Source organism: Pleuronectes platessa, chromosome 2, assembly GCF_947347685.1.
Source record: "Pleuronectes platessa chromosome 2, fPlePla1.1, whole genome shotgun sequence".
Classification (NCBI taxonomy): domain Eukaryota; kingdom Metazoa; phylum Chordata; class Actinopteri; order Pleuronectiformes; family Pleuronectidae; genus Pleuronectes; species Pleuronectes platessa.
Genome location: NC_070627.1, coordinates 30,754,726 through 30,774,541, shown reverse-complemented (window position 1 = coordinate 30,774,541; position 19,816 = coordinate 30,754,726). Strand labels below are relative to the sequence as shown.

General features: G+C 41.0%; 1 protein-coding gene across 1 annotated transcript in view; it reads right to left on the bottom strand.

Annotated features, from left to right (window-relative positions):
- plekha6 (pleckstrin homology domain containing, family A member 6) overlaps window positions 1-7,305 on the bottom strand; it is a 103,694-nt gene extending 96,389 nt beyond the window's left edge. Inside the window, exon 1 of the mRNA XM_053429644.1 lies at window positions 7,293-7,305. Within this exon, the coding sequence (XP_053285619.1) occupies window positions 7,293-7,305 (13 nt within the window). The remainder of the gene's footprint in view (window positions 1-7,292) is intronic.
- Window positions 7,306-19,816: the final 12,511 nt, after the last annotated feature.

The following is a 19,816-nucleotide window of genomic DNA, read 5'->3' as shown; positions in this document are numbered from 1 at the left end:
CTTAAGATTTTGATCAGGAGTGTATATGCTTCCACTAGGAAACATTATCAGGACACACTCGGTAAATTTCCATTGCTGCGGGTGACACCCAGTTTTACTTATCAATAAAACCTGAACAAAGTAATCAATTAACTAAACTTTGAGCATGTCTCAAGGACATAAAAACCTGGATATAGCTGCGCTAGACGACATTGCCCTTGCTTCCAACAAAACAGTCAGGAACTTGGGAGTGATCTTCGATCCGGATTTATCCTTTAATAGTCACTTAAAACAAATTTCTCGAACCGCCTTTTTCCACTTGCGTAATATCTAAAAAATCAGACATGTCCTTTCGCAAAAAGATGCAGAAAAACTAGTCCACGCCTTTGTTACATCGAGACTGGACTATTGTAATTCATTATTATCAGGCTCCAGCAGTAAGTCGTTAAAGACTCTACAGCTTGTCCAAAATGCCGCAGCACGTGTCCTGACGAGAACAAAGAAAAGAGAGCACATTTCTCCAGTATTAGCATCGCTACACTGGCTTCCAGTTAAATCTAGAATAGAATTTAAAATTCTCCTCCTCACCTTCAAGGCCCTTAATAATATAGCGCCATTTTACCTTAAAGAGCTGTTAGTACCTTATAAACCCACTAGAGCACTCCGCTCCCAGAATTTAGGCCTACTTGTCGTCCCTAAAGTATCTAAAAGTAGAGTAGGAGCCAGAGCTTTAGCCATCAAGCTCCTCTGCTGTGGAATAAACTACCGCTTTCAGTTCGGGAGGCAGACACCATCTGTTCGTTTAAGAGTAGGCTCAAAACCTTCCTTTGGCCGACCCTGTGTTGCGTTGGCATCGGGTACGGGGATTGGACCAGGACCGCGGCGGCGGCTCGTGGTGGGTGGCGGTGGACGGTGACTGAGGACTGGAGTGGCGTTCTGGTCTGGATGGTGGATCGTGGTCCTGCTGGTTGCTGACTATGGACTGTGATTGCAGCGGGGCTGCTTGGCATGTCATGTTGGGGTTGTCCTTCCATTTGATGTTTACCCTGCTACTAGAGACTTTAATCTTTAATCTTGAAGACTTTGATCTTGATGATGTTTTCCTGCACGTGGCATCTATTGCACTTCTGTCCGTCCTGGGAGAGGGATCCCTCACATGTGGCTCTCTCTGAGGTTTCTACGTATTTTTACCCTGTTAAAAGGGTTTTTAGTAGTTTTTCCTTACTCTTGCTGAGGGTTAAGGACAGAGGATGTCACACCCTGTCACATCCTGTTAAAGCCCTATGAGACGAATTGTAATTTGTGAATATGGCCTATTCAAATAAAATTTGATTGATTGATTGATTGATTGATATGTTGTAGTTTCCAACGATTAGTATAAGCCTTCATTTTTACACACATATTACAGACACATTTACACTTTTTGTGATTAACACCTTCATTCACATCAAATCCAAATAAGTGTCTCTAGATGGGATTGAAATAACATGACAAACAGCCAGTCCCCCGTAAAATAGATGGTCATTGTGGCCGTAATTATAGCTGAGATGGGGACGATAATGATCCACATAGGAATTCTGGATGGGGTTAAAGTTAATGAGCAGCCCAGGTAATGTTAAAATTACCCAACTAAGATCACTCACACCTAACTACTTTCTGTTTCAAAATAAAATCACTTCAACGTTCACATCTATTTGAAACCTTACCCTATAATGCAAATTAGTAACAAATGATCTTTGACCTGTATTACATTAAAAAGAATACAAAGTTACATTATGTGAGTTTCACCTCATGAATTGTATTGTTTTTTCAAAATAAACGCTTATTTAAATTTGGATTCTTGTAACATATTTCAAAAAAAGTTGGGACGGTAAAGCATTTACCACTTTCTAATGTTGCCATTCCTTTTCACAACAATTAAAAGACGTTTATGGACTCAAGACACCAATTGATGAAGCATTTCAGTTGTCATTTTGTCCCATTCTTCCTGCAAACAAGTCTAATGGTGTGCAACATAATGGGGTCACCAGTTTGCGTTTAAAAAAGGTGCCACATAGTCTTTATTTTGGACAAGTCTGGCCCAGCAACCCCACCCTCTTCTTCCACAGCAATGCCTTGCTTGTAATATGTGCACAATTTCGTTTTGTATAGTCTTGTTGCATTATGCATGGATGTCTCTGGAAAATATGTCGACTTCAAGGCAGCATATGATGTACTTTTCGGCATTAATGGTGCTATCACAGAAGTGTAAGATACAACCCCAAATAAACACTAAGCCATGGCGTACCCTGGCTTAGTGTTTATTTTAAAAAAACAATCCAATTCCTGAGGTCAAACTCAAATAATGTGCCTTTGAATTGTGTTTATTGTAATACAGGTCAAAGATCATTTAGAAATCATTGTTTTCAGTTTTTATTTGAAATGTAACATACCGTCCCAACTTTTTCTGATTTGGGGTTTTATCAACAAACACTATTAAGAAAAAATTAAAGTAGGTGCCAAATACTGCTGGATATCTGATGAGGTAAACTATACACAAAGAAATACACGCAGAATTTGACACTGGCAATTTATCCACCTCTTCATTGTGTTTTCTCGGCCAAATCCTGTGGCCTTCATCCAGCTGCAAAGCGATGTTAGTTGGGCCTAACATCTTCATCGTATTTTCCAGGTTTGCCCTCGTAGTCTCATGTGTCTTTATTTTCTCGGATAAATGTTTCATATATCTTACTCCAGTAACAGTCCATGCAATATCTGTTCCAGCAGTTTTACAAACATGGGAAGAAAAATACTTCATTTATCTTGCTAAATCCTGTGTGACGCTCTGCCATTTATGTTTATGGATTTGTGTCTCTTTGTGTTTTCTGTTTCCTGTTTTATTTTGTAGCCTCGCTTTCCCTGTGTCTTGTTCCAGCTTCTCGGTGTGTCACTTCCTGTCTTTGATTGTCGTCCCCAATCCTCATGTGCTTCACCTGTGTGTAATTGCCCCTGCCTTCCTTCTGTGTATTTCTGTGTTTCCCTTTGTCGGTTGTCGGTTCGTTAGTTGTTTCTCTTACTCGTTTCCACACGTCGTGAGATATGGTTTGTCTGTTCCTGCTGTCTCGACCAGCTTCTCCTGCTTCCTCGTTCCTTGTTCTCTGTGCGCTTTGTCGCCAGAACTTACCTGTTAGTGTTAATGTTTTGTTTTTGTCTTGTTTAAAGCCCTTTTTATATTAAACACCGTTTTGTTAACAACCTCCGCATCCTGGGTCCATCTCCTCCTTCCACAAACCCTAACATCCTGCTTGCCAAGCCATTCTGCTGTACCAGTAACGGGATAATCCTCCGTTGTGCTAATCGCGGGTGCAATGCTGTTTCATGCATACCAGCGGCCGTCATTGTCACTAGTACCATCTGACTTCCTCGACCACCAAGACTGAGTGACCGGGCTTGAGACCAGCAAAATCGCCCTTCGGGCATTGTTTTCGACGATGTTGATTGCCCAAATTTACTTTGCTATACTTGCCTAACTACATTCCCTTATTGGCTACGTTTCTAGCACCCCTGAACCATGTACTGTGCCCTGAGCACTCGTTTCCCTCATATTTCCACTGAACATATTTGTTTATATTTTGTACAACATACGTTATCACTGAGACTTTATTTCACAGATAGAACTTGAATAATAGCGATTTGTTTGAGCTGCACCAGAACACAGAGGAGGGTGGCCACTGGGGGACATGTGAATTCTTTAAACAAACAACTTTCACATTGTTAAACATTGATGTGTTTAGCTCAGTTCGTTGAGTCGCTGAATCAGTGACCCAGTGGTAATAAGTTTGAAACCAAGTCAGGGAAAGTTTTCTACTTTGCTTATTTATTGCTTAAAAAGTTAGAGACTTTCTGATTAAAACGGTGACGTTGCTGCAAATTTATATGATTCGCACCCAAAAAATGTAAGTGCTTATAACTTCCATATATATTGTCTCATATGTTCAAAGGTCCTGCCCTCAACAGCTCCATATGAAAATATATAATTGTCATATCACCCCCTAGCTGTAACAGGAAATATCATGTTTTACATTTAAGCATCTGTAATGGAAAATATCACTGACCAGTGTCTAAGGTATTGGAAATCCTCTTACTAGGTGTCTCACTGCTGTGATACTGTCTACCTGACAGGATGGAACCCTTATTTGGTGATGTTTTTCTTTTAGTTGGTACCACGGACGGTAGGGTGAGGTTTTTCTTCTAACTGGTACCGGGGACGGCAGGACACAGCAGATAAGACAGAGGATGATCTCATGTCTTTCATGTCTTTTTTTTTTTTCATATCATGTCTTATGAAACGCCTCTTTGTATAAGTTCCGGCTTCTGTGAACTTGCAGCCAGTTGTTCCATTTTGAGCACCCGTGCTTGTAAACTCTGCAGAGCTTACTATTATAAAGACTCAATGGCAACTCCAGTCTGAGAATTTCATTATTTCAAATCTCAAGATGAATTTCCATCACACATCCTTCAGGTAGCCCGTTCACCTGATTCATTTGAAATTTGGTCAGGAGAGCCTAAAGAACTTGCTAATTCCATTGTATCAAACTTGTGAGGGCTGGTCCTTGGCATGGCGGCGAATCTTGATGATTCGCCAAGAGCCTTTAAGTATCGGTAACTTCCATTTTTTCGCATCAACCACTGTCAAACTAAATTTTTGGGAAAGGATTCTGCCCTGAAGAGTTCCATAAGCAAATTTACTTTAATGGGGACATATTATGAAAATTCCTCTTTTGTAGTGCTTCTACACGTTAATTTGGGTATTTGGCATGTCTACCGATCCAAAACTCTGGAAAAAAACAGCTCCCGCGATTTGTTATGGTTCCTCTAAGTCAGAAACGTCATGCTTGAGTGACTGCGAATGAGCTTCTGTATCCTTCTCTCATCACAAGCGAAATGGGTTAACCCCCCCCCCCCCCCCCATCTCATCCCCCCCCCCTACACTCATTATGGATACGATATTTGCCAAAGCACTTCATTTTTGCAAACTTCGGATACACCTGGAATAGCTTAGCTAGCAGCATGAAGCAAATGAAGCACACAAGATGCGCTGTGGTCGGCTGCACAGAACCGCACATAACGTCCCGGCCTAAGAAGACACAAGAGCGAAATGGATTTAATTCATATCTGAAGGCGATGTCCCGGAGAGAATTGGCAAAAGTCTGTTGCTGTGCGACCCCCTCGTCTCCGCCGTGTAGACCCCCGTGTCTTTGGGTTGAGACCCCCGTGTCTAGTCAGGCGGCAGAGAGTCAGGCGGCCGAAGCCTGCCTGTGACAGCCCTAGCCTCGCAGGCAGGCTTCGGCCCGCCTAACTCTAGTTCAAAACGATATGGTTGCAAGATTGTGCCTCATTAGCTTCTTTTTTTCTTTTTTTTTTAACTTTATTTTTATTGAAGAAAAACACAAACATTCCTTGACAACATCACAAATTATATATGACAGCGCTAACGACAAGAAAAAAAATAAATGGGGCCCAGAAAGTTGAGTAATACTGATTAGTGAAAAATAATAAACAGACAGTTAAGACATTCCATCATACTACAGGATTCCCCTCAGTTAGAGAGGTATCCTGCAATAGGTAGCCACCTCCTCACAAAAACATCAGACCTTAATTGTAATTGAGCAGTTAAAGCCTCCATTCCATACACCTCTCTCAGCTTCTGTTTCCACTGTGCCACTGTAGGTGGCTGTGGATTCAACCATTTTATTGTCACCATTTTCCTGGCAGTCATCAAGAATATATGTAACAAGTGCTCTTGGTCTCTTGTGTACATGCCTTCAGGAGTTAGATCGAAAAGAAACTGACTTGGGGTGAATAGTATGTTAATTCCCAGAACTTTATCTATCTCGCTCTTTATCCCTTTCCAAAAAGGAAGCATCATTGGGCGCCTCATTAGCTTTTAAAGGAACAGGCACTCAAAACAGGTCACTCAGAGGAGGGCTGTTTTAGACAGGGTAAAAAGGGTGCTGTTTTAAATGATCCTTGTGGTATTTTGACCAAAATATGTTACAGACATTTCATTAAGACCCAAAGGAACCATATCAACTTGTGGTAAAAAGGGAATATTATAATATGTCCCCTTTAATAGCCACAGAACACCCCAGCTTTGACAGGAAGTACCATGTTTTATGCTTTGACACTCCACTTGCTCCAATCTGCTTCAATATGGACATGTACAATGGGGGTCACTCTGTAAACACAAGGGCTTTTAAATAACAACACACTTATTAATCTGTCTCTCTCTGTCTCTCAGACTCTCACTCTCTCTGTCTGTCTGCCACCTTCTGATTCACCATGAAACAGGAAGTTATTTTTAACTCCACTGTGCATCGTCCAATCCGTCCCAAATTGCTCACACTTCATCAGAGCCCCGACCTGAACAGATCTATTTGTCTGTATGTAGTGACAGTGACAGCGCCGACTTCTGATCAGCTGGAAAATTAAGTTGTTTTTAATTCTTAGGTTAAAGACTCACCAGCAAACATGAAAAGAGGCTGATGTCCCACAGGATGTCCCAGGACCCCCCCCCCCCCCAGAATAGGCTGGATTTTCGTAATTCAACCTAAATGAGGAATCTTCTAGTTCAATTTAGAGTTTAACAGTTCAGAGTTAGTCAACTCAGAGGTCAGGTTCACACACTCCCCAGATTAACAAAATGTACCTCTTAGTGGTAAAACCTTTAAATACAATACAATTCCTTTTGAAACACTGTATCAATAAAAAATTATTGAGGTAGGCAGACTGGAAAGTAGAATGAAGCACAAACCTTTGTAGTAGAATAGACATCGTTCAGTCAGGACGAACCAGCGCTTGTTCCATTGCTTTACTCCACTACTGGCCTGCCAGAACAATAACATCATCAAACACTCTCATTATTATCATCATCAGTAACAACATAATCCTGCTTTATCTCTGACCACAAGGGCAGTTGTGGCTCAGGAAACAGAGCGGGTTGTCCAATATTTGGAAGGTAGATAATTTAATTCTCCGTATGTTTAAATGGGTGAATGGTGAAACTGTATTGTATAGTATTTTGAGTGGTCCTCAAGATTAGAAAAGTGCAATATAAATACAAATCATTTACCATGTTTCAAGTCACATCTTAAAGATTTAAACCCAGATAGCACAATGATGCAACACTTCTGGCCTTCTGCTTGCACCGACTAAATTAATATTAGCCAAAACTGGCCCAATTGTAAAATAGCAAACGTGGCCCTAATATCCCAAACCAAAATTGGGACTTTAAGGTGATTGGTTTTGTGATCCACAAAATCAATTCGGCTCACCTTTGGTCAACATGCGGTATTGCTATTGTTAACTTATGACGCAGATCTGTCAAGCAGGAGCAGACTGCCCAATTGCCATCATTTATTCATTGTGTGGGTCGTAAGATAGTGTGGCAGTGTGGGCCAATTTTTTTTTTGCTATGTGGGAATACAGCTCTTCAATCAGGCATTTTCTCAGATGCCTTCAAAAAAGCTGTGAACCTGAATACACCTAGATCAGTGGTTCTCAACTGATCTGGCTTCGGGACCGACCTTCCCCCCTTGATCAGTAACATCGGGGCCCCCCAGGGAACTGTGCTGTCCCCCTTCCTCTTCACCTCATACACTGCTGACTTTAAGCACTGCACTGAGACGTGTCATTTGCAGAAGTTCTCTGATGACACGGCCATTGTGGGGTGTGTTGAGGGCGGGAGGGAGGCTGAGTACAGGGACCTGGTTGACCGCTTTGTGAAGTGGTGTGGGGAGAACCGCATGCAGCTCAACGTGAAGAAGACGAGGGAGATGGTGGTGGACTTCAGGAGGAACCAGCCCCTGCCCTCTCCTGTCTGCATCGGTGGGACGGATGTGGAGGTGGTCCCTGCTTACAAGTACCTGGGTGTCACACTGAACAATAAACTGGACTGGTCCACCAACACAGAGGCCGTCTACAAGAAAGGCCTGAGCTTTATTTCCTGAGGAGGCTCAGGTCCTTCAATGTCTGCAACAAGATGCTGCAGATTTTCTACAAGTCTGTTGTGGCGAGCACCATCTTCTTTGCTGTGGTGTCCTGGGGTGCGGGCATCAAGGCAAAGGACGCCAACAGACTGAGAAAACTCCTTAGGAAGGCAGAGTCTGTGGTTGGCTCTAAGCTTGCCACCCTGGACGAGGTGGTGGAGGACAGGATGCTGGCAAAACTGCTGGCAATCATGGACAATCCCTCTCACCCCCTCCACAAAACACTGGACAAGCTAAGGAGCAGCTTCAGCCACAGACTCATTCAACCCCGCTGCTCTAAGGAACGATACAGGAAATCGTTCCTCCCAACTGCAATAAGACTGTACAATTCAGCTACCTCTGTCAGAGCCACCATCACAGAACTACACTAAATGTACCTGTCTCCTTATACTGTGTACCCTGTAAAACACTCCGCTATGTGTTAATATAAACCATATTGATACTATATATCATTTTATACAATAATATTGTCTTTTGCACACTGTCTACATATTCTTACACTCATAGTATATTATATTATCTATTGTATAGTCGAATACTTATATTTATACCTCTACTATATATCATATCATATTATATCATACTCTTTGTATATAATATTTATACATGTGTACATGTTATTATTATTATATTTACTATTATTATATATACTGTTGCTGCCATTATTACTATATACTGCTATTATACTGGTGTATATATTATGTTATATTATATACTATATATACTGTACTATTTGTATATACTGTCTAACAATAACATTACCATCATATCATCAGTACTATTACCATCATCTTGCCACTGCACCTTATCTACCTATTTATCTTGTGTTCCTGTTTTTTTTATTCTTTCTACCTCAATATTTTTTTATTTTATTCTATTGTATTGTATTTTATTGTATTCAAATATACCTGCTGCTATGACGACTTAATTTCCCTTCGGGGATGAATAAAGTAATCTATCTATCTATCTAATGACAAGCCTATACCTAAATCGAGGAAAATCTTCAACTTCTCAAATTTAATTAATTAAAATATGTTGCAGTTTGAACCTGAGATAGAACAGAATATCACAGTATGCTAACACAATAAAACAAGTTTAATGGTAATCCAAAACGACCAGCAGGTGGCGATGCTAGAGAGAGAATATTCCCTTTTACACTAAATTAGCTGTATTTGAATTAAAAAGCAAAAGGTGCATCTTATATACACAATGTTACAAATATACATAACAATTCAGTAACTTCAGCCTTTTTTTTAACAGACTCAACAGTGCTTTCATGCACAAAAATGAAATTAAAAAGTCCAACTACTGAGAAGTAGTTTCAAAAAGACTCAAATTATGTATCTTCAGCTGAGAATACTCACTCTCTCAATCTATGACAACGAAAATTCAGTGTCTTGAATTTCAGCATTTATCCACAAACTCAAAATAAATTAAACAGAGTGCAATTCAAAAAGATTCAAGTATACAAAATTAACTTTTAACTGCATTTTAATTAAAAACCAAAAAGTGGATCTTAGGGACAAAAGATAATACAACATACTGAGTGAAACGACTCTCTACAAGTGAATTCAGTTTACCAGAAAGAGAGATCAAATGTAAGCAGAGGTACCAAAGGGATTGACCAAATGGGTTACTGGCAGCTTGGAACATTTTAGACCATGGGACAAGCGGATTAATATACCTTGATCAACTATTAAGCAAAACCAAGAGTTAAGTGGTTTCGTGGACGGTGAATTTAACGAATCAGTTTTTATATGATGAACGTGAGTGAACGTCACGATTCACGCTCATTTTTTAAACATCATCGTATCAGTTCATCATGAAATACCAGGAGCGGGCCAGTGTGTGTGTGTTTGTTTGTGTGCTCCCAGATGGCGCACACACACAGTGACATCAGAGCTCGTTAACGTGAAGCAGCCGGTCAGTGACTGACCGGCTGCTTCTTACTAGTGGAAACAGTTTCTTGGTCTCAGCTGCTCAGAGATCAGCGCCGCAGCTTCTTGATAAGAGCAGAAGCTGCAGTTGGTTTATACCGAGCTTCAGTTTCTGTGTCCGACTCCAGTCTGACGTGCTCTTACTTTTTGTTTTCATATTTCGCAAACTAAAATATATCTTTTAAAGTTATTAGGCTGCAGCTATATGTTTTTATCTATTTCAAAATATCGTAATTCTTATTTCATACATTTCCCACAAATATGGGGAGGACTCAAATAGCCCTACAAAGTTCTGAGTTTAATTTATTTCAAAGTAGGCCTACACATGCCAGTGTAAGAGTTTGGTGTTTGCCTTTGTTGTTACAAGTAAAAATATAAATAAAATGTCAGTTTTCTTGGTTCCTGTCGTTCTGTAATTTCATAAACGCAACAAACTATAGTTTAGTATAGTATAACTATATATAAAACTTTATAAGCTGTGTTATCAAATATGTGTTGCGGCTCCAGACAAATTAAATTGGGGGAAGAGGGGGTAAAATGGCTCTTTTGATAGTAAAGGTTGCCGACCCCTGGCCTAGTTAGTGGCATGGCTTAAAATTTCATGACTCGCCATGACACATGAATTTGCTGAAACATATACATTGTTCAATCTCCCTCAGCCCCCCCTTTGAAAACATTCATATGATTTTAAGGAATGGGCGTGGGAGAAAGCCTAAAGGGCAGCCCTAGCACCACATTTGACCAACAGGTAAGAATTTCATTATAAACAAGAAACTCTCTTGTTTTGCTTGACCAAACAGGAGGTTGGCCATTTTTATTTAAGTAGCAATTTTTGACCATTCTCACATATTGTATTAGAAAAAACTCCTCCTAGACCAGACATGGGCAAAGTTGGGCTCTTTAATCCGGCCCGCCGAACTTTTCCAAATATTAAAAAATAAATAAAAAAAATTACAATTTTGTAGCACTTGAATGGCACTTACTTATAGCACTTTATAGTTTTGCTTTATTTTTTAAGAAATTGAACTTTCTTGCTTCTTGTGGTTCTGGGTTTGTACCCTCGGGGTTGAATGCACTTATTGTAACACGCTTTGGATAAAAGCGTCCGCTAAATTAAATTTGACCGGGAGTGTGGTGTATAGGGCTGGAAAGGGCACATGATCTCCCTTCACTTTTACGCTTTGCCCTGTGAGCCCTTATTTAAAATGAGCGGATCAAGGAAGTGAAAAGTAGACAATAAGTGCCTAGTGTTTAACACGGAGTGGACAACAAAATACTTTGTCACTGAAATCCAGTCGAAAGCTGAATGCCTGACATGTCGAGATTCTGTCGCAGTTTTCAAGGAGTACAACTTCAGCTGTCACTTTGCTACAAAGCATGCTAACTACGCTAGCAAGCAGTCAACACAAGAACGGGCAGCTACAGCTCAGATGTTGGCTGAGTATTTGTTAAATTGCTTTGCAAATAAATGCTTTGCTACTTGTTAAAGGCCAAATCCTTTCATGTAATGATTTTTCAAGTTAATTTATATTAGTTCACAAAAATACTCCATCCATCTGGTCCTGGCCCAGCCCCTCTGTTACATTTTAGAACCCATTGTGGCCCGCAAGTCAAAAAGTTTGCCCACCCCTGTCCTAGACCATTCATCAGATCAACTTTTAATTCAGTGATTGTCATCTGAGCTCATCTTAAACATGTGATTTATGTCATGTTAGAGAGTTTTTGTCAGGGGGGCGTGGCCATGGCATTGCGGTGAATTTTGTATATTCAGCAGAAGTGTTTCAACTTCCGTGTATATTTTCCAATCTGCCTCAAATCACATAAAGTGGATATAAAAAGTCTACACACCCCTGTTAAGATGCCAAGTTTTTGTGAAGATTTTAGTTAGTTTTACAATTCAATTAGTTTTTATTACATTTTTCCCCAAAAAAGATTTCAGTTAGTTTTTTTAATTGAATTTTTCACGCTAAAGGTCATAAGATATTAATCGATAATAGGCAACGTGAGGTCTGGTCAACATTTATAAATGTTAATATTTACAGCAACAAACGTCCAAAAACAAGTCAATATCACCCCTTACAAATTTTCAACGAGGGTTTTTTCTTACCCCTTTACTTTCATCTAGTGTAAAGAAAATTGGCACAGATGTGTATCATGCACAGGCGAAGGAAATATCCTTACTTACCCTTGATCCGACTTCCGGATGTGCTTTGCCGTGTGAAGACGTGCGTGCGGAGGCTCCGTGTAAAAGTTGTCAAAAATATTAATATCGCCATACTGTTATCAGTTTGGGGGAGTGAACGAATACTGTTTTGTTCGGGTACTAGCAAGTGCGCTTTCAGTACATTTTTAGACCGAAAAATGACGACTCGAACGAGTCGAACGGGTGGAGAGAAGCAGCAGGTGGCTAGCGGCGTAGCCTCCTTAGCTAGCAGGGACAGTGTTAGCCCATCACAAGCCGACAGCATACCTCAGTGGGCTCAGGACATGATGTCCGAGATTAAAAAAGCCAACGTTGCGGTTACGAAATACAGAGAGGAGACAAAGACTGAGATCGCAAAGTGTAAGGAAGAGATAGAAAAAGGAAGAAAAAAGATGACAACCGAGTTGGAAAATGGACCAAAAGTTTGGAAGAGAGCACGAGAGCCCAATCTGAGTTGCTACGCGGGGAGGTGAAGCTGGTTGCTGATAAAATTAGAAGTCTGGCTGATAGGATGGACAAACGGGAAAATGAGGTAGATGAAACGTTAAATGATCAGTCCGACACCATAACCGACATGGGGACAAGACTGAAAGAAATGGAGAAGGAGATACTGAAGCTGAGGGGACGCAGTGAGGATCTCGAGGCGCGATCACGGCGCAACAACATACGTGTCGTGGGGGTAAAAGAGGGGGCCGAGGCAGGCAAAAAGCCGTCGGAGTTTATGGCGGGCTTACTGAAAGAAAAGTTGGGTCTAGCGGCGGCGCCGACGCTGGACCGTGCGCACCGGGCACTCGGCGCGAGACGAGACGGGAACGGAGGCCCACCGAGAGCATTTGTAGTGAGATGTCATTACTACACAGAGAGAGAGGAGATACTTAAAAGGGCGAGGGAAATGGAGAGAACACCCGAGGGTCGGAGCGGAGGGATTCACATCTTCCCGGACTTCACCCAAGACGTAAACAGTAAGAAAGCAGCCTTCAGAGAAGCAAGAAGCCTCCTGCGGACCTGCACGGGGGTCAGATACGGGCTACGTTACCCGGCAACACTGGTGATTACGCCAGAAGGAGGACAAACGAAAAGAGAGCCCAAAAGACGCTGTGGACTACATCAAGAAGAAATTGAGCCCCGGGTGAGACCTATAGACGGATCTGATTCTGGCTGAGTAGATACTATACATGCTTACACTGTTGAATTGGTTGGGGGATTAATGTAGGCAGGATATTGTTCACCAGTCCTGACAACATTGACAAAATATTTGGCTTCAGTGTATATTTAAAAAGAAGTTATGTATACATATTTATAATCCTCATCTTTCTACAAGCTACTGTTGTCCTCCCTCATACTACTGTTTTACTCTATTCAAGGTTTGAGGGTTGAATGTTCCCCCTTGACTATTGTTGCCTACCCTTTATGGCATTGTTTTTTGTTTTTATTTCACTGCTTTACCCTATTCAGGACCTCATTGTGGAGAGCTCCCCCTTTTTGTTTTTGTTTTTCCCATTAGGTGAATAAGTTAAAAGGGTGATGTTATACTTTTCAGACTAAGAGCGATATACACGGAGCTGCACACGGTAGGCTTGGTGTGCAGGAGATGGTGGACCGGTTGGCCACGAGAGAGCTCGCTAAAGAGCATTATATTTGGGTTAGTGTTTATATATGTTATGTGTTATGTATTGGCTGTGTCTGTGTTTGTGATGCCCCCCCCCCTTCCTTTCCAGACCCCCTCCTTTTAACTTTTTTGCTTTTGTTGCCAAAGGCCACAGTCTTCTGACATGGCACCAAACATGGATCCGAGCAGAATGGCCACAAAACTGATGAGCTGGAATGTAAGGGCGATCAATAATCCAGCTAAACGGAGTAAGGTATTTTCACATTTGAGAGACCAGGGAGTAGAGATAGTATATCTACAGGAGACACATTTGTTGAACAGGGACCACCTCAAGCTCTGTAGGGGGGGATTTTATCAGGTTTTGTCACTCGGATTTCAATAGTAGGGGTCGGGGAGTGGCCATCCTCATACACAGGAATGTACAATTTGTAGAAACAACCACTATAAAAGATAAACATGGTCGGTATGTTATTGTAGTTGGAAAATTATTCAATATGCCAGTGGTTCTGGCAAACATATATGCACCCAATTGGGATAATGTTCAATTTTTTAAGGACCTATTCTCATTATTACCAAATTTGGATACTCATAATCTGATCCTAGGGGGAGACTTGAATTGTGTCCTAGATTCAACTCTGGACCGCTCTAGTCCAACACCCAGTGTACTGAGCAAATCAGCGCAATGCATTAACTCCTTCTGTAAGGTATATGGTATATTTGATCCATGGAGATACGTAAACCCAACCTCCAGGCAGTACTCTTTTTATTCCCCACCACATCGGACGTATACTAGGATTGACTACTTCTTATTAGACAATAAACTGACCCCTATAGTAACAGGTATAGAATACTCTGGTATAGTAATATCCGACCACAGCCCAGTCATATTGAAACTTCACTTTCCAGAAAACACGCCACCTCAGAGAATGTGGCGCCTTAATAACAGGCTATTGGCAGATGATAATTTTACCAAATTTATAAACTCGCAAATAGTTTTTTTCTTAGAGCTTAATGACACCCCCGACATAAGCAGTGCCATTTTGTGGGAATCCTTAAAAGCTTATATTCGAGGACAAATAATTTCATACAATGCTGGTGAAAGGAAAAGAAAGATGAAACGTACCACAGAATTAACAAAGGCAATAAAAGAAGTTGACCTGGCAAATTCTAGGGCTCCCTCTGAGGAGCTACACAAAAAACGTATTTTGTTCCAAACTGAGTATGATATCTTAATAAATCAGCGTGAGGAGGATCTATATCTTAGGTCGAGACAGGATTTCTATGAACATGGTGAGCGTGCAGGTAAGCTCCTCAGCCACCAGCTGAAGCAGTCAGCAGCCGCTGGTATGATAGTGGAGATAGGGGATAACCTGGGGAATAAGATTATAGATCAGAAAGGTATTAACAACCAATTTAAGTCTTTTTATAAGGATCTTTATACTTCGGAAGTAAATGACAGGGGGCGAGTGAAGGATTTTTTTGAAAATCTGGAAATGCCATCCTTAGAGAGGGCAGATAGGGATAGACTAGAGGGTCACCTGACTGCAAGGGAGATAGAGAATGCGATTCGAAACATGAAGACAGGCAAAGCGCCGGGCCCTGATGGGTTCCCGAGTGAATTTTATAAAACATTTGCCTCTAAACTGATACCCCTGCTCTGTAGAGTATATGAGGAGGTCCTTGACAGAAAAACTTTACCTCAAACAATGTCACAGGCTATGATCTCTGTGCTCCTTAAGAAAAATAAAGATCCACTTAAGTGTGGATCATACCGCCCGGTGAGTCTACTTGGATGTGATTATAAGATATTGACCAAGGTTCTGGCAGCTAGGATTGGGCCTGTTATAAATAAGATAATACATCCTGACCAGACAGGGTTTGTTGCTGGCAGACAACTTTCCAGTAATCTTCGTCGCCTTTTTAATGTGATATACACGGCCGAGGATAACATTGAGCCCGAGATTGTGATATCCTTAGATGCCCACAAAGCCTTTGATAGAATAGAGTATCTCTATTTGTTCAAGGCCCTTGAGAGATTCGGATTTGGTCCTAATTTTCGTTTGTGGATTAAGATAATATGTGCGAACCCCCAGGCTATGGTAAGAACAAATAGTATAATATCTGATCCTTTTCCTCTGTTTCGGGGAACAAGACAGGGGTGCCCCTTGTCACCCCTGCTCTTTGATGTGGCAATTGAGCCCCTTGCAATAATGCTGAGGAATGCTGCTGGACTGGGGGGAATACGCAGGGGGATGCAAAACCATAAACTTTCTCTATACGCTGACGACCTCCTCCTTTTCCTGTCGAACCCTGTCACAAGCATCCCGGTGGCTCTGGATATTATCGAAGACTTTGGGAGGGTTTCGGGTTATAAAATTAACCTAGAAAAAAGTGTTATTTTCCCAATTAATAAACAGGCGAGGAGACTATCATTCCAGGCCTATCCTTTTACAACAAACAAAGATAAATTCACCTATTTAGGTGTTACTGTAACAAGTAAATACAAAGACTTATTTAATCATAACTTTAAAGTAACATTGGACAAGGCAAAATTAGATATGGAAAGGTGGTCATCTCTCCCAATATCATTAGCAGGGAAGATAAATTCTGTTAAAATGACTGTAATGCCACGGTTCCTGTTTTTATTCCAGGCAATGCCAATTTTCATTCCTAAATCTTTTTTTAAAGAACTGAATAAATGTACATCTACCTTTATTTGGAAAAAAAACAGTCCCCCGGATAAGAAGAGAGTTCCTAGAGAGGCAGAGAGAAGAGGGCGGCCTGGCCCTACCAAATTATATGCATTATTATTGGGCTGCTAACCTACATAAGCTGTTGTTTTGGGTCTCACAGTTAAATGATGATGTAACCCCAGTGTGGGTACATATGGAAAGATATGCATCTAGCCCGGTATCCCTACGCTCCCTGGTCTGTGCTCCTCTGCCCTTAAGCAAACACCTTTACACAAACAACCCTGTTGTACGTGACTCTATCAAAATCTGGGTCCAATTCAGAACTCATTTTAAAAACAGAAACGCCCTCCTGTCTGCTCCCGTTTATGGCAATCACTTGTTTTCTCCGGCCCTTGGGGGAGCAGCGTTTAGGGAATGGTATAGAGCTGGGGTGGAATGTGTTAAAAATCTGTTTAAAGATGGTGTATTTATGTCTGCTGCTCAGCTGGAGAAGGAATATGGAATCCCCTTAAGGACTACTTCAGATACTTTCAGATTCGAGATTTTGTGAGAAAGACATTCTCCTCATCCCTTGAACTACCACAGAGTGGGTGGATAGATGGGCTATTGGACATGGACCAGACTCTTAAAGGGACAGTTTCTATGCTTTATGTGAATATCCAGAGGGTGGCTTCCCCATCCCTTGATTACATAAAAAGGAAATGGGAGGAAGAATTAGAGTTGGACATATCGGACAATGAATGGAGATGGGCAGTAGAACTAATACATTCTTCTTCTATATGTGTTAGACATGGATTAATACAGTTTAAGGTGTTACACAGACTTCATTTCACGAGGGACAAACTGGCAAGAATTTACCAGGGAGCTGATCCGACTTGCCCTAGATGTAAACAGGTGCCAGCCAACATATGCCATATGTTCTGGTCTTGTCCCAGGCTCAAAGAGTTTTGGACCAAAATTTTTGAAACCTTCTCATCCATCTACGACAAAAATATAGAGCCCGGTCCTCTTACAGCCATTTTTGGTGTGGCACCAGGGGAAACACAATTAACGATTGCTCAAAGGAAAGCAATAGCATTCTCTTCATTGTTGGCCAGGAGACTGATCTTATTTAACTGGATAAAGGCAGCACCGCCAACACACAAACGGTGGGTAGAGGAGGTGATGACACACCTAAAATTAGAACATCTTAGATTTACTTTGCAGGGCAACACTAAGAGATATTCTAAGGTCTGTCAGCCTTTTATTTCCTATTTTGAACCTGAGTTTTCATCTGCTCCAACATAATTGGCAGCTTCTGAACCCCCCCCCCTCCCCTTTTTTATTTTTATTTTTTATTTATTTTATTTATAATTATTATTATTGTTGTCATTTCTATTTATGTATTTATTTTTAACCCGAGAGTGTCTGGACTACACGGGTGGTGGGTATGTCTGATGTCTAGTAGTAGGATCTGTCTTGTTATTGTTCTGTCTGTGTACTGTCCTGTACTTGTGATGTATGTTTTGAGTCCTACTATTTTGTCTTGGATGGGATGTCTGATGTCAGAATATGAAAATCAATAAAAACACTTTGATTATTATTACCCTTGATCCAACAGGAAGGCCGCCATTTTCGATTGACGTGCATATTGGAATAGATCTTTGGTGTTTTCACATGTTTTACAAAATCATACTTTTCCTACAGATTTCATACTTCACATTTGGTTTATGTCATGTTATAGACTGTGATTTAAAGTTATATTATCTGTGAGTTTTTGTCAGGGGGCGTGGCCTTGGGGTGGCTGTGAATTTGAAAATACGCCTGAAAACAATAAGTGCTTACAAATATTACATATTTCCATAACATTCCTATGTTACGTCTACATTATTTATTTGATCCACCTGAAAAATTGGTCAAGGAAACCTTGAGACGCTGATGAAGCCATGTTGTGACAAACAGGTAGTGGCTGCAGCATCAATGCCCATGCTCTAATCTGCCTAAAAATGTACATGTACAATGAGAGTGACTATGTGATCACAAGGACGATATTTGGCAGCTGAGGCAGAATGCCTCAACAGCGCCACATACTGGAAACTGCAAGTAGTTCCTCTGGTTCAAACTTCATTGGAATCATCTAAATTTTTCACAGCCTACTCAAGACCTCAACTGAGTCAAGGAACATTATCAGCGAGCATTCTCAGGTGCCACCCGATGGACACAGGGACACTGTTAAATCCTTGCTGTTGAGTTTTGAGAGAATGCCTCTTCGTTGGGGCCAGTGTATGACTGCTAGCTAATGTGACCACGAAATGTAATTTGTAGACCTTATTATTGATCAACTTTCAAATACAGTGGATTCCAGAGTTCCAATCAATTCCATAAAATCATTGGTGTTCAGCTTTAATAATGAAAGTTAAGAGACGTTGTTTTACCTGCTTGTATAGCCATCCCTGTTTAGAAACCTCTGCTTTGGGATTCCTACGCATGCAGTTGGAGCGCTTTCCAAACATAGCAGCCTTTCTGGGTGCCCAAGACATCTGCAAGTCAGCAGAGAAATGAAAGAAGACGGTAATTTATATACTTGTTTGGTATGATGGTACGATGAGTTCTAATATCTAGGACACAAAGGAATAATTCTGAAGTACCTGAGGAGCATTACCACAGGCCAAACAAACAGTTACCTCATTTATTAAATAACTAGCAAATTCTACTAAAATAGTAAGCTATTGTGAATCAACAGATAAAGTGAATGAGTTCTTCTCTCCGATCCATGTATGCATGCTGATAGCTGTTAGCTGTTTACTCCTCAGGTTTAAAAAGCAGCAGAGAAAGCCATAGAGAGAGAAAACCACTGAAGAGGAGAAACATGACAGATCTAAGCTGCATAGGTCTAGTATTTGAATTTATGTTTGCCTGTTATGTTACCAATTCAAGATGTTGGAACCAGAAGGGTTTGTATCAACATCCCACAACGTAATATCTGCCAATAACGTTAAAGTGTTTCAGTTTTAAAGGTAATAAAAGCCGATAATGCAGTAACTTGCCAGTAACCAAATACAAATTCTGAATCACTAACATTAATGTAATAGCTTTTTACATTTTTGTCTGGTTGGCCGGGTTTTAAAAAGTCCTTTAAAATTGTCCTTTAAAATTGTAACAACATCTACACCCACATCTATTCCCCCAGGACACTACCCACCCCCTCCTCCACAGCACTCAGCTCTCAGCCACTCATCACCACCAACCCAGCCCTCCATCCCACTCTACCAGCACACCCACCCACTGTACTGCCCCAAATTGTCTCTCACAACAAACCAGGTGAGAAAAGAGCTCAGGAAGATAAAGGCAACAAAGGCGGCGGGCGCTGACGACATTGGCTCCAGGCT